Source organism: Calidris pugnax, unplaced genomic scaffold (genome assembly GCF_001431845.1).
Source record: "Calidris pugnax isolate Ruff unplaced genomic scaffold, ASM143184v1 scaffold177, whole genome shotgun sequence".
NCBI classification, from domain to species: domain Eukaryota; kingdom Metazoa; phylum Chordata; class Aves; order Charadriiformes; family Scolopacidae; genus Calidris; species Calidris pugnax.
In genome coordinates, this window is record NW_015090909.1 from 1,327,501 (window position 1) to 1,343,838 (window position 16,338).

Here is a 16,338-nt window from a genome sequence, read left to right on the forward strand (position 1 = left end):
CCACAATTGACCTACAAGTTTAATAATAACTCACTTCTAGGAGCAAGTGCCAGTTCAGCATAGTGGAGCCACTGTAAGAAAGTCCTGTGAGATTAAAATCAGCAAACCAAATGGCAGGCGAGGATTCCTGGGATGGAGCCTTCTGGAAAGCTGGGAGCTGGAGTAGCTTTTCAGCCAGGATTCAGATGAGAACAGTGGGCAAAAAAAGCTGATCCCTCCTGTTCTGGGAGCTTCTGGTTGTAGGCCAAAATCCTAGAACAGATTTTTTCTAAATGTTCTTACTGCAGCTATTAATTTATATCACAAATCAAGTAATGAGTGAGTTATCTTCATCTTTTAATTAAGTTTTAATTCAAGCATTATCGCTGAATTCTCTGGTCATGAATTTTACCCATGGAAGAATGGCACTTTTTTGGTATGACGTGTAATTTAGTATGTTTATGTTGCAGAACGTTTCATTTTATAGTATCTTACTGCTACATAAAAGGGTTCTTGTTATAGTACAATATGATGAGCAATTTATCGTAGTATTATGAAATATGTAAATTAAATGCAAAATGTGCATACATTGTAAAATAGAATATTTTGAAGGTTAAATAGCTTAATCTTGCCTTTCAATTATGAACAATTAAAATATAAAGCCGGTAACTCTACCATTAGCTATCCATCTGAGCCTTAATTCTATGGCAAATTATTCTAGTGAAATAGGGCACCATAAGTTCAAAAATGTGCAAACACACAGCAGCAGACTGAGGAAGGAACATTCTGCATTATTTATTGGCTGGGTCCTAAATAATTAAAGAAAAGCCTACTCATTAGTTAAAAATTAAAGCAGGTGAGAACCTTGCCAGCAGAGGGAGCAGTCATGTCTTTCCTTAGGTTCCCCTCGTTTCCAGCCTACCCATCATTTCCACCCTACCTCTTCTTATTGCCCAGCCAGTTCCCCATCTGGACCTCGCTTTGCCAGCCTGCTCCTGATGACAGCCTATAATTTGAAACTGAATAAGAGATTAGCTTTTTTTTAAATGATTTTATATTTCGGGATCTTGCCACTTGCTTACCAACATCATTTAGATGGTCCTTTTGGTATTTGCGTACTGTTAATGGAAATAATAGTGGAGGATCTTTTTGGTCACCTGTGAATAAAATGCAATTCAATGCTTAAAGAATTAAAGTTGCAGCAATAGTTAGGCTTTCTGAATTGGTAAGAAAACTGCAATGACATTTTTTTCAGGCAAAATGGCAACAGAAGGAACTCCTAAACCTTTTACTTATAGTGAATAATTCCCAGTGGAGTCATAAGATTTTATTTAAGCCAGTTTGTCTCAAATACATTAATTTCAGCAGTTTTGTAATGGCTCTTTTGTAATATGATTCCCATTCTTTCAGTCTACTTTTGCATCTGTATTTTATTCTACGCTATGACCAACTTGTAGCATTGAACATTTTATGTGTTTAATTTTGTAAACAAATCTGTTCAAATGGTCATTTCCTTTTTGTGGTGATTAAAAACAAATAGTAACATGCAGTTTTCCATATATATGCATTTATAACAATGAGACAGTCTCATTAATAAGGACCAGATAGTGTTCAGGGGAGATGCTTGGCTAATCTCAGCCCAGATCTTGTACTAATTTCTTCCCAGAACCTCACCCTTCACTGAAGAAGGGCTCAATCAGCCTCATTTCATCTGCCCACTGCACCAGGACCCATGCAAGAGCCCTGCACCCAGAACTGTCCGTAGTCACATGCAGCTCGTGCTTTCAGCTACTGAATGCTAAGGAAGTAGTCAGAGGAGAAAAGCACTGAACAGGGATTCAGCTCAGAAAGTGTCACCCTTTAATACCCTGTACATCTGTCACCTCTTTCAGCCAGATAATAACGGGATTTTCAGCACCCGGCTCTCTGGGCTTTAACTCCTACATCATCTTCATGACACCACCAAATATTTTCCTGGTATCCTAAAGCCATAGATGTAGCCTCCTAAACCAAGTCTCAAATAGAGGGGGTAGACAGGGCTCCAACAAAAGGCTGAGTTCCCTTCCCATCTCACTGTTGACTGGCTTGTGGCTTGTGACTTTGGACAACTCACATGACATCTTTGTGCTTGTTACCTGACTTATAAATGAAGAATGCAGTACTTGCCTATCAACAGATAGGAAGTTGGATTTAAACTACGTAGTCTTTGTTCTCATGTTCTGTTTTGTAGGCTTCAGCAGCAATGGTTATTGACTTGCTTGTTTTATCTACATTGAGTCATCACTCATTTCACTGTCGGCCTTTAGGTCTTCCCTCCAATGGCAAAATGGACATACTTTTTATTTTGCAGGGTGCCAAGGTTTGCTGGCATTAGATTCTTTTATAGCTCAAGTGGAAAACAAGTCCAGGCCAACCATCCTCAGCGAAGATCCAAAGATTTATTTTTTTTTTAGTGTGTGATATTTAGTTTTTATTTCCTGGCTGATTATTTTTCCTGAAAACTTACCCAGAATTTTTTTATTGGATACTGTGCCATCCACAGATATATTTGATAATAACGGCAGTGACTGGTTTAGGTGTAAAATAAGGAAACCATGGCTCAAATGTTTTGAGTTTTTAAGAAACAAAAATATTAGTTCTAGCTAGTTTCACAGTTGAAAGGCTTTTGAGTTTCTGTAGACAATCAGGGCAAACATTGAAACCAGCTTTAGGAGAACAACCAAAATCTGGAATTAGTACATTGTGTAACATATTGGCCAACAGATGCTTTGTGACTCCCTTCCCATTTTTACAAGTTCCTTGCATCTGATTACCTGCTCACATCTTTCCTACATGTCCTTTCTTTGCTTCTGTAACTTCTGTAAAATTATTCAGATACTATTCATTGCTAGAAATTAGTTAATGTAATAACACAGCGTACTTACAAACAAATCAACCAAAATCAATGCTTCTGTGATTTCAGCCATATGAATGGGTATTTATACTTAAGTTCTATTATAGTCAGTAAGATTCTTCAAAGGTAAAAGAAGATGCCTAATCAGTCAGAAACCCTAAATGTGGATTTCTCATCACTGAAGGCGTTGTACTTAGTAGAAAATCCTTGAAGTATATTTCTAGGATATCTGTCTTCCAGCAAAGATACTGAGCTTGAATTCAGTTTTCTTGTGATATTGATACAAATTTCTACATACCAAAATTTGTTCATGTACTGTTGCTCATCTTATCTTCCAGTGCTTTGAGTGTACATTCATTTTAGAGCCAAAATCCAAAGTTCAGTTAGTAGATTCTCTGTGTGCAAGCAGTGAGAACACTGCTAATCAATTTGGAGTCAGGATAAGTATTGAATTTTATACTTCACAGTCTTTGTTAATTACTGATATAACATATAACACTTTCTGGCAAAGTGGTTATTAATCTTTCAGGATTTGTGAATAATGAAAAAGGGCACAAACTGTATCTCTCCATAAAACTAGTACAAAGGCCTAATATCTAACGTATTTCACCAAAATAAAATGTATGGTTAATTCTGTGATTTGCTGAGCAGTAATTATTAACAAATGATGATAAATATTTAAGCTATGTTTCTTAATATTAATAATTTATCTTTTCAATTTAAAATCCTTTGGTGATTAAGTAGTAATGACAACTGGTAAATATTTGTGTATTGCAAAGTCATAACCACATCATTGTGTGATAAGCTCTCAGAAAATATCAAGAATTATTTCATAGATTTTGTATTCATCCAGCAATGCAACAGAAACAAAAAAGGCACAACCAATTTTTGAGCTTTTTTTGAAAATCCATGCACCAAAATTTGCTTTAAGTTCATGAGCTTCGTGTTACTTTGCATGAACTTGCTTACTTGCTCTTTATTATTGAGACCTTCTTTCAAATAAGTGTCCGGATTACTGGACTCACCTGTTGGTAACAACACAAATTGTTGCCTACAATTACAGTTTTACCTAGACTTTGGGGGAGTATCTAAATTCATCTTTAAATTCTGTGTTGTCATATGAAATCTATGGAACTCTCGATTTAAACTGGGTTTTGTCCCAGTGCTAGCAGTTGTTTGTAATTCATTTTCTAGGTACTGAAACCCATTATAGTATTCAATGGTAATGAAACCCATTATAGTATTCAATGTATTAACTCTTAATTAAACGTTTTAAAGTAAAATCAGTGAAATTACCAGAATATAAAGGTACAGAAGTCAAATATAACCCTCTACCAAAATATAAGCCTAATGTATCTTTGAAAAGAGACATAGTCTTAAAATACCTTATTTTCAATTCAATATATAAATCAGTATTAAAATTATGTCAGTGTATTGATCAGAATACAAATGCAAATATACGAAGCCCATGGGATTCAAGAGCTTAATGTATTTATACAGGTGCTAATTGGATCTCCTTGTATATCTTTAATACAAGTTTCTTGTTTTCCTTTTAAATTTTGAGATAATTTATATGTACTAGGTAGAAAAGTTGAAGCCATTCTAAGAAAATTTTCCATTGTCTTATCTTTGCTTAATGCAGTGCAAGGATTGAGAATTTCAGTATTTTTATCACATAAATTTTGTCAGGTTTACAATTTCTTTAGAAACTGACAAAATAAAAATGGGAGGACATATCTCTGGCTGTTAGAAAAATTTTGACAGGAAATCAGAGGAGAACGAGAAATAAGAGTAGAGTAAAAGAGACAGATTTTTTTCCTAATACGGAATTCAGGTGAACCAAGATTGATTTGATTAATAGTAGTAATGATAAAATTGAGGTACATTAAGAACTCAGTCCAGTAGAAACACATGGTATTAATTACTGTATGCAAGTTTAAACATATAGGCTATACATATATTTGTGTTCGTAGAATACCATACTTTATGCTTAGACACAGTAGATGATACATTTTAAACTGCTTTATTTGTAAATAAGCATTTTTAAACATGCACAAATAATTACTCAAAGCTATGTTGATTCTGCAAATAAATTAGTAGGACAAAGCAATCTTTTTCCATAATTGCCCTTCTCAGATGCTGGTTAAACACATATGTATAGTTTCCATTTACATATCCCTCTAGCTACATGGATTTTCTTGAGACGTTGTTTAGAAAGTACACTTCGGTTGAAGCCAAATATTGCAAGTTTACACTTAAAAGAAAATGTCTGTCTAAAACAGTGAGCACAAAGTAAGATATAGAATGGATGCCCAGCCCAGCCTGCACAACAGGGTTGCTACCATGTTGTTAGAATAATTACATTTTGGCTGAACTAACTAATTTAGAAAAACTGCGGTACATCTAGCAAGACTGAAAACTTTCCAGGACTGGGTTGGGTTTTTTTTTTATTATTTTTTAGTGTAATTTAAAACAATACCTCTTCAAGCTGCCAACAAACTCTTTCCCTGAATCTCCCCATTCCTGGCTTCCCTCCTAACCATGTCCTGGCTCACCTCCAGAGCTGCCAAGTTTATGCCAGAAGCAGGAGGTAGATTTGTATGGGGCTGGAGGAAGATCTGGAGCTCTGTTAAATTTTCAAGCCCAGATGGGGCAACATGATTTGTGTGTTTATGTCAGTATGCCATACATCACAACTATCTGTGTGCTGACGTCAGCTTTGATTGGACATTAATGTGCTGAACACTGCAAACTAGAAAATACATGATAGATACTGATCTATGGCAACAATGCCTCATAAGCAAATGTCTATTTGGTGTGGCGATTCACTGTGCAAAATATTTCCCAATACACACTGCATTAAGCCAGGAGAATATTCCGACACACTTTATAAGCAAAAACAAAATCAACGTGGGCAAACAGACTACAGCTTAAGAAAGCAAACCTGTTCAGAAGAAGAGCTGAAACCAACACATTGAAGTATGTATCATTAGGCAAATACTGAATTGCTGTCCCTCACTTTAATAGGAAAGATGCTATTCTTATGATTTGGAGGACTGTTAATGATGGGAATACCTTTCTATCCACAGTTTTTGTAATCCGTTGTTCTCAAAACGTTAATGTACAGCAAACATTTTTTCCAATAATATAATGTTTTTTCTATATCAAGAATTTAGGTAAGCTTCCAGAAATCAACAGTGTTTATTTATTTTTGTAACAGTTTTGTATTTCTTGCTTATACAAATAAGATCCAGCAGCCTGCTGAAGAACTGGCAAAATACAATAATTTCTGGCCCATGAATTTATAGAGGTCACTGGCTACTTCAGATTTGTATTTATACCATCTTTATGGGATTGCCCCTGTAGAGTGTTTCCATTAAAGTATATCCTACTGTCTCTCTCTTTCTAGAAAAGGAAATAATTTGCAAGTCAGCTTTAGTATTTTAGAGATAGGTATAATAATGAAGTTTAGGGATTAATTTGCTGGCGTGGATCATGTATGTTATTCCTCAGGAAGGAAATTCTGTGGTATAACACCATTTTATCATTATCCATCATTTGATGTTGTAGGTAAAATCGAAGTTCCCTGATTCCATGGGGATAGATCTTTTTGGCCTGTGCACAAGTAGCGGCTTTGAAAAGAGCCCAGTCCCCAGGATTTAATGCCATCTGGCCCATAAGGTGGGGAAGTGAGGGGGGTGGAAAGGTACCATGGGATCGGTGGATTTACGCCTTGTAACTTGAGGAGATTGGGCTGTGTAGGACAGGCCACAAGTTACTTTATCTAGTGGTCAAAAAACAGAATTCAGATTATTCTTTGATGGGAGTAGGAAACGTTCAACTTTCACATCTGCTTTGTAGGCTTCTCTGTGGCTAGGAAATCTGCTCGTACTGAAATGTGGGTCCATGAAAGCAATTGGTCTATTGGTCACCATTTTAATAAGCCTGTATATCAGTGCTATGCAATGACTTTTCTAACATATCTAGGGATGTTTCCCTTCTGCTCCTAATTACTTTATAAATTGTTACTATCAAATAGTTTACCAGTATTCACATTGGCCTTTCATAATAAGCGTTGGTCATATAGTTTATGAAAGTAGTGCAGAATGTACAAAACGCTTTAAAAGTAATAAAAAATACAGAACTGTAACTTGGCACTACAGAGATAATTCTTCATACATGGAATGGGTTTTTTTGAGGTGGTTGGTCTTGATACCCTTGAAGCTACAATAGGTATAGCAGCTACAGCCATCAAGAATAAGAGTATGCCAGCTGTCCAGGCAGCTTTAAGATAATTACTGCTTATCTTAAAGAAATATTTTGCTTTTTAGCACAGGTTTATTTCTTTTTTTTTCTCATTAAATACTGCCATCATCAGAGCATTTACTTTTTAGCACAGATTTATTTCTTTTTTTTTTTCCTCATTAAATACTGCCATCATCAGAGCATTTAAGAACATTTTATCCTGAGCTCCCTCTGAAGATTTGTTGTGACCTTTGAATGTTGCTTTCTGCTATATAAAGCTAAGTAAAGAAAACTATGCAGAAAACAGCTTGTTTAAGGCACATGACAGTACGTTGTTGCACAAGATGTAAGGCATCACTTATAAATCACAAATATATTGAGAAATGGTAATGCAACTTGAAGCTTTAGATTCATATATTGTGTAGAGAGGAACTTTTAGAAAGAAAAATACTGGAGAAAATGCTTTGTCTTTCCATGTTGTTTGACAGATGACCAAAATGAATAATTGTGTAGGTTGTGCTTCCTCAAAATATTAGAGGTGATATGCTTTAGAGTATTAAAATAACAAGGTTTTCAGAACACTAACCAAAGGTGGGCATCTGACCCATAGTAGAAATCACTGAGAGGTGCTTAACTGCCACACAGTTTGTAAATATATCTCATGTGAGCAAATGCTTATGTTATGAAGATTTAGGAAAATATGAATTTAGTGCTGAGTTAGCCCTTTTATGGTTTCTGCTTGTCAGATGTATGTTTTCTTCAGACAGAAATGTTGTCTTTTTTTTTTAAAGAAAAAAGCCCTCTAATGTAATTTCTAAGTATTGATGACCTATTTTTTCCCCACAGTTTGTCATTGAGAAGAGCAAGGCTTACTCTATGAACATTAATTACCTTTTTCATCACATAGAACGTGTATTTTGTTTCCATGTCTTACAGAATAAAGCAATTATGGAACGTGTAACAAACTTGTCAGATACGGTAGTTGGTCTTGAATCATTTATTGGCTCCGAGAGAGAAACCAATCCATTATACAAGGATTACCACGGTAAGTTCCATCTTTAGCAATGCAAAAAGTCTGCCCTGAGTGTTTCTAGGGCACTTAGCGGCTTACCCTCCAATTGGGTATCTGCTATAAAGTACCGTTTGATTTCATTTTAGAATATACCTCTTAAATGTTTCTCCTTGCTAACCAGTCTTGAGTTAGGAGAATTTTCAGTAAAGTGCATTAAGGCTGCAAAGGAAACATGGCAACTCCTTGCATGTTGTCAAGCCGTATTACTGAGGCACGGCTCAATCAGATGTACATCTCAACAGGCAGGCTTTGGGGAATTCACATGCAGAGGAGGCTTGGCAATCATCTGACCAGCGAGCTGAACTTGTCATGAAATCAATACTTTTGATCTGCCAAGTTTTAAATAGAGAACATGGAAAAACATATATTTATTATATTAAGGTGAATAAACTGCTAAATGATGTGCTGCATAAACTCGATCTAAAAAATAATGTTCTATATAAACTTGAGCTAAAAAATAATGTTCTATTTTTCAGCTTTAAATTACGGCACTTACACATTTAAAGAAATGAATGTGGATGTGAGTGGCATGTAAAGCCTGAAACTAATTTTTGGTAAAAAGTCATGAAGCCTTTCAAGTGATTCTTCAAAATGTGTAATGATGTTTAATCTTGCATTTTGTTTCCCAAAGAGTTTGTAGGCTGTTGCAGCTGAACTATTTAAATTTTAAAATATTAGATTAGAAGTTACACGTAGCCAAAGCAGTAAAGAACAAACATTTGTTTCAGCTAATCCGGAGTGATGCTCTGAGTGTGCATAAATTACAGCTATTATTATTGTGATATTACTGTAGTTCCATGGAAACCTTTAGTTGAAAGTAAACTGCCTATCCGAAACCTGCTGTAAACGTGAGAATGTGGCAGTGTTTTCCGTAGCAGGAGATATAGAAAAAGAAGCAAAGATGGTGTTGAGACACCACTGTGTGTATGCAGGCTGTAATTAATAAATCAGGGAAAAATCCTTTTGACTATGAAAATAGTGCACATTTCATTATCTGAAAAAAGGTGAATGAAAAAGAAACCGTGAACAAAAGCTAGAATAATTTGCCTAATTATTTTTCCAACTGTATAATCGTGATGTGGCATTTGTTTATGCTAACATAATTCTGTCAATTTGATACTCCTTTTCTCAGTACAGAAGAGATCCTTTAAGACAATGTGTGTTTTTAGCAGTTATTTCCTGGTTTCCTGTAAAAACGTATGCTAAATTATTTTTGGTACTATTTAATAAAAATTATATGCCAATATACATAGTTTGGGAGGTTTAGGCAACCTTGGTTTAACATCCAAAAAATAGGTAATTTTAAGAGATTTAACTTTGTAGATTCTTTTTGCTTAAGACTATATTTTAAGATTTTTATTTGCTGCAGATGATGGAAGATGTTGACATTATTCAGGAGGAGTTTGATTAAATTATTGTATCATTTAATGAATTCTGCATTAATAATTTTATTAAACTACTTGCAAATTTAAATGGCTGAAAAGTCAAGAAAATACTGAATTATATAAGTGATCCTTAAATATTTTTTTTATAATACTGTATATAAGCAACCCTGTGTTATACCTGCTGTTCCTATATACAGTAATTATATTTTGAACTCAAAAGCCAAACAAATAATTCTTACATGTCACCAGACTGGAGGCAGGGATAGAAGGTTTCAAAGTGTAAACACATTTTTCTAATATTACTGACAATTTTTGTCATTAGTAGCCATAAAAATCAAGCTTTTAAAATAATTTCAGTTTTAGGAAACTTTGTCCCCTTATTCTTCCTTTTGAAAAAATAAATAAAACCCTGAAAAAATACTTGCCTTATTTTAAATTAGGGTTTTAGTGTTTGGGGTTTTTCTCCCAGCTGCCGTTTACAAGTAAGATGTCTTTTCTAAATGTTCTGTATTTCCATTTAGAGGCTGGCTTTATGAATAGCAAATATAGGCCAGTAATTGAGAAGCCCTGTAGAATTTTCCTGGTTTTCAGATGTAGAAAATCACCCTTAGGTTGTTCAGAGACTATATTAGGCTGCACAAAAACCATCCAGCGTCCTTGTCAGAAAAAATCAGCTTGAGTTGCAGCTGACAGAATGCAGAGCTTGCAGTACACCTAGTACTGTTAAAAACATCTGAGCAGCTATAGGAGCCTCCTGCGTGGGGAAAATGGATTTCTCCTGGGATGGCAGAGGGGTTAAAATTTATTGCAAAGTGTGATCTAAATCGGTATTTTCCGGAAACTTTTTTTGGAGTCCTTTTCAGGGTGCAGAGCGAAGTACTTCTCATTAGAGCTTCAGTGGTTATCAGTAACCCATAAGCCTTGTTTTGCTGGCTGCTTACTGGTGCATTTAATAAAATAAAGATCACTCAGTGGTGCCGTGGGCAGCATGCAAGGTGATAGCCATATTTGCTTACTGTAAATACAAGAGAAAATCACACACAAACCGGCTGTAGTTTTGACAAGTATTAAGATCCCTCTTTACATCTGTACTTCTGTACCAAAGTGCAATTAGTTTTCCTCGCACAAGGATTTCTGTTTATCTTATTCTGCTTGATTACTTGAGTATAATCGCACCGTTTGCTTCATTGCTCCTGGTAGTAAGCTCCAGTTTAAAAAGGGGAGGATGAGTGTGTGTAAATATACAGAATTCTGCTGTAAGACTCTAATTTATGCATCTGGATGACAGCGTTTTCTTAATATTTTTTTTCCCCTCCTTTACTCTTTCTTTCCACAAGGTTTGGTTCATGTACATCAGATACCTCGGCTTAATAGCTTGATCTGTGATGTGTCAGACACGAAGGACCTTGCTTTTAGATTAAAAAGGAAGCTGTTCACCATTGAGGTAAGAGAAACAGTTTTGTTTCACTATTTAGAACCCAAAAGGTGGAGCTAATCCCATCTCTTATGTTTCGTTTTGTGAAATACATAAAATATGCATCTGATGTTGTAAATTCATTTCATCCTGGTTTTGCTGTCCTGAACGGTTTTATAAAATACTGTAATATGCCTTCTAATTAAAAATGTCTCGTTTGCTGCACTAAATCGGTCCGTTATAAATAGTTTATTTTGGTTTAAAATGTACATAGAAAGTAGGCCACAACCTTCAATAACAAAGCGTGACATGTTTCTAAGGATGTCAGGAGCATATTTAATTAAATGTTAATGACTTGCTCTTACTTGTGTTAGTGGGTGGGAAAGTAGCTACATGTTATTACCCCAGTAGAAGGATTTTAATGTATAATGCTGCCTAAAATTGTGTGTGGTATGAGGGATAAGTGTCCTTATCAGTATTCAGAAACCATTTTCTTTGCATTACTGAAATCACCTTTCGCTCTTTTATGTCATTTTAAACACAGTATCATTTACACTAATGTCCTTAAGTAAATTTCCTACTAAATTTAAACTTTTTTTCTGTGACCTTTATGCAGACAGTCCTGATAGAAGGCAGTAATACAAAAGATGTATTTCATTTTAATCTTGCTAAAGAGCAAATGAACATAGCACTATTAAGCAATTAGAGCTGATGTATTTATTAACCAAGTAATGCTTAGAGATGGAAGATGGCTTTTGGGGGGATGTGATAGTCATCGGTACAGTGTGGGCAAATTTTTTTTTTAACAAAGACATAAAACAGCCAAGCATCCCTGACAAACCATTTTGTTTAATCTCTTTTCAAATGAAAAGCTCTTAAGCAGGCCACTTGTCTTAACTGCTTGAAACCATAAAAAGAGAGAATTGCCACCAATAAATTAGCATATTTTTTACTCCATCACCAAATGATGGTCAATGTGGCTTGGCACTGCTTTGGTGTTTGGGACTTCACCCTTAAGTGACCACTTTGGCCCTTATTTGACCCTCTGCCCTTTTTAGCTGGCCACTTGATAAGGTAACTTAAGGGTTCCCTCTCTTCACTGCCCCCTCCCCTTCACAATTGCAAGTAGCCCTAACCTATAAATCATTGAAAGGGCCCTATCAAGTGACAAATTAAGGTGCCCTCCTCCTAATTAATGGTCATCAATGTCTTTAATTATCTAATCCTATTGAGAGTAGTTAATAGTTAATCAGGCAGCCAGTTCTTCACGCAGGTCATCTCTGCATGGGTGCTAGAAGTTTCTCAACTAGAGGTATCCTCTTCAGAAGCCACTTAAAGGCAAATCCATGAAGGAGAGCCTTTTTTCCCCAAAGACACTCCTTCATAATGTTTCTCGCTTTCCAGAGAATGCGGGTAGTGAAACCAGGCATTAGGAAGTATTAAACCATTTTAACAACTGCTTTTGAGCAGTACAAAAACCTTAGTAGTGTATGTTTGGTTTTAAATGTTCTTACTGTTTTCAGAAGTGCAGAGAAGCATGCACGCTCATTTCACAGCATAGTAAATTCTCATTTATTATAGCTATGAATTAGAATATTTGGGGTTTTTTCCCCTCACTATGAATCCTGACTCAGGGTATTATTTTTTCTGTTGGACATATTTGGGATTCTCATTTGTAATGTAATTTGGAAGGGAAAAAAGAAAACAAAACCTTAATCAGGAGGCTCTGTAAAAAGAATTTAATTAGCCGTGGCGCAGAAGCATTGGAAACCAGGGTGTAGTGGAACTCTGGGAACAACCTGTTGCCCTGGACATCTGTAGATGACCCACTTGTGTAATTTCTCCCTCCATTGCTCAACTGCAGCTCCTTTTGAACAACTTCAGGTTTTGTTAGAGATATGCTTTCTGTAAGCTGAACTGACACAAACTAGCCCTTTTTGAACATGTTAGATCACTGTCCTACTGTGATCTTCCTGTACACATTTCACTAATCTATAATACATATATTTTCCTTCCTCCTACTATTAGGGGAGGCAGACTACAGCTAGGCTGACTAGAGCGATGAAGTCAATAAGAAAATGAGAGCAAGGGAAAATTGAATTAAGAAGGAATGTGAATACAGTCTTCTAAAATGGGTTTCTGCAGTTAGAATGTGATGAGTCAGCGTCTCGTTCTGGTTCTGGGGGTAAAAACATAAAGCAGCACAACAGTGTGTGATACAAGCAACAGTTTCTTTATACAAAGTACAGATAAGCTTATGGCTTCTTTAGTGTGTAGCTTAAATGTGAAATGAAAATGTATTTTTAGTACGTTGCAGGTTTTTTGGGAAAGCTTCTGCTTAGTTATATACACAATTTAGGGTAAAGATATTGACCTCTACTTGAAATGCCCCTTTAAAATCAAATTACATGGGAAAAGTTAGAAATGCACAATGTATGATTTATGGCAAAATTTCTCCAGAAAGGGGTTTCATCACTAGATCATTCTTTTTAAAATTCTTATTTTTAAAAGAAGAGCATGGGACATGGATTTTTCTTGTCTCTGGATTGCTCACCAGTTAAATAACTCTTTATGGTTTGGTCTTCATCAGTAAAAAAACCTTTAAATGTCAAATCCGTTTTATTAGATTGCAGTTTTGTGGGAGGGACTCCGCCTCTTCATAGTCTGCAGAATCATTTAACTGTTTCAGTATTTCTTGTATCGCCTTCGTCAAAATGGGGTTAACTGAAATCTAAAGGGATATTTTTAAATTCAGGATGAAAATGTTTTTTAATGAATATTTATGAGTGTTCGTTTTCCATTTGTAAATTATGAGGTAGACCCTTTCCAGGAAAACTTACATGTTTATGGTAAAAGGTGCAGTAGCTGTATCAAGCTTTCCCACATCTTCACACATTAGTTACCAGCGATATGTTATTATATGCAATATTATCAGAGATCTATCTTATGTGCATACCACTTTAAAGGACACAATTTTGAAGTTAGCCTGTCTAATCCTATTTCTTCCCACTTTGGAATCTTAATTAGAAGGAGATAAAAACCATCATTTGACTAAATTATTGTCTTGAATCTGTAGCAAAAGGTATAATCCGCAATTGGGCCAATTAGTGTACCCCATAGTTAGCTATGCTGAGGCAGGAAACTTGATTAGATCTGACACCAGCCTAGTTCCCACTGTTGTTTTGCCAGGTATGATGGTCAGACTTCAAAGGGCTTGAGGCATCAGCAGGGCAAGGTTTGGAGGCCAGCTTAGGTCCGGTCGTTAATCTCTCTGCTAAAACCACAGCAGCCCTCGCACAAAACAAGCTTACACGACACAATCATGCGGTATTAAAGTTTGGGTTGAGTCATGCCAATTTGCCTTTGATTTTCTGATGATTGACTAAAAGATGGCTACATGACTAGACACATACTGAAAGTTTACTGATTAGGTAAGTTCCCCAAATATTTGAAATATTTTTTGATTTCTCAGTTAAATGATATGACAGCCCGTTCATCTTAATGAAACTTTGCAGCAGCGTTGTTCTTGAAGTACTTTTTGCTTTGTTTGTACCTCTGAATGTAACCTGCATCAAAATTCGATAAATTTTGTAGGAACATTTTGTTCAGTTTTATTTGGTAGAACTTTATCTTTGTTGTTCCAAAGCCTTCTGAGTCAAAGCTAAAGGAAACTATGCCTAAATTTGGTTTTTTCATTCCTCGAAATTTCTAAGGAAGCATTGTTTGTCTTTGTTATTTAGGTACACTTACAATTACTCGCAGAAAGGGAATTTCCTCTTAATTATTTTCCACCTCACCATTGAGTAAAGCGCTGTTCCACGGCTGCGATTACATAAGTGTTCCTTTCTTTTGCAGTCTGATTTGTTGAAATATTGCAGTAACAGTGACATGTTTCCATTCTGAGAAAAGCCTAAGGCTGCTTTAGTATTATTCCAAATGATTGAAATTGCCATCTTGCTGACTTTCCCTTGGGCAGCTTAAGGCCTGTTTACTTTTGTATTTGTTTCACATGTTCCCTCTGAGTTTGGCTGGCAGGACATCATTACCTGGTTTGACAAGACAGTTGGAGAAGGTTCATATTTGATTAACTCCCTTTGTTACTGTCTGGTCAACATAAACCCCTGAAATTATGTATTTAAAGTTAAAACTTTTGAAAAATTCAGATAAAAGCTTGCAAATAGGAAAGTTTGTGAGTTGTTCTTTTTTTAATTCCCTAGTTTTTCTTTACTGGTGATAATTTAAGTCTTCAGGTAACAGTCAATTGTTAATAGTATAGAGAATAAGCCTTTTCCTACAAGTTGTATAATATCAAATAATTGTTTGTCTTATAAATAGTTGTTGTGATTTTATTTTTATCAATACACAAGAGCCAGCTAATATGGTTTTCTTTTTAATGGCTATATAACACCTGTCCAAATCAGAATCAAAATCTTTAAAACACAGCTCAGTTTGAAGCCAAGTGTCATATAACATATAAAGAATTCCCACACAGCAGAAATAAGTAAGTCTCCAGAGCCTGATGTCTGAGTTCAGGTGATTTTTTTCCGAGAGGTGTTTCCTAACAGGAGGAGAAGAAAGTCAGAATTAATGGAGTCCAGTGGCAGGCAGACACAATATGGTACTGTGGAACACACTGCAGTGCATTTTTCCTAGTGGTAATTGCCAGAGTAAAAGGTTATGTCTTTGTTTACTTTTTGTAATCACAAAACTTTTCTTACCTTTGAAATCACAAAATGCAGCAACTCAGTCTATATAGAATTAAAAGTAAATGTGTGATTCCAGAGGCGCAAAAATAATGTCCTTTCTTCATGTATCAATAAAAGACTATAAGAAAATTGACGATTGCCAAAATAAGCAAGATTTAACTTGAACTCCAGGTATTTGTGTGTATGTTATATGTCCAGCATTGGTATTTGGAAGAAGACTTAAAACTCTTTTCTTTTAAGACGGTGAATTTGGCAATTAAAGGAAATACATCTTAGGTAGCTTCCATCTGAAATCTCTGTATTTCTAGTTTGTTTGTTTGTTTTCATTCAACTCCTTTTCATTGCTTATTTTATAGCAACTGTACTGTGGTACTCTTTTTATTTGCAAAAGAGAAGTGCAATTAGCCTCTGCTGTAGATTGTTTGCCAAAACAGGTGGGTAAGCCCAAGTCAGAACTGATGCCAGCAGTGCTTCAGTGTGGTATTAGCATCACACAAGTTTGGTCCCAAGTGATTCAGGAGATGGTAATGTCACTGAGCACCAGAACTGTGCTCCTGCAAACATTTTGTAATTGCTCATTAAACACACCAAGAGCAGGTATGGACATAATGGTTTAGGGTTATTCGTGAGCTATTTCTTCTTGA

The 16,338-nt window shown here is 35.6% G+C and overlaps 1 protein-coding gene across 1 annotated transcript in view; it reads left to right on the plus strand.

Moving 5' to 3' along the window:
* The window catches only part of ELP4 (elongator acetyltransferase complex subunit 4), a 145,891-nt gene that overhangs the window by 54,499 nt on the left and 75,054 nt on the right, over positions 1-16,338 (plus strand). Inside the window, exons 8-9 of the mRNA XM_014949297.1 lie at positions 8,054-8,162; positions 10,912-11,018. Coding sequence (XP_014804783.1) covers positions 8,054-8,162; positions 10,912-11,018 — 216 coding nt within the window. The remainder of the gene's footprint in view (positions 1-8,053; positions 8,163-10,911; positions 11,019-16,338) is intronic.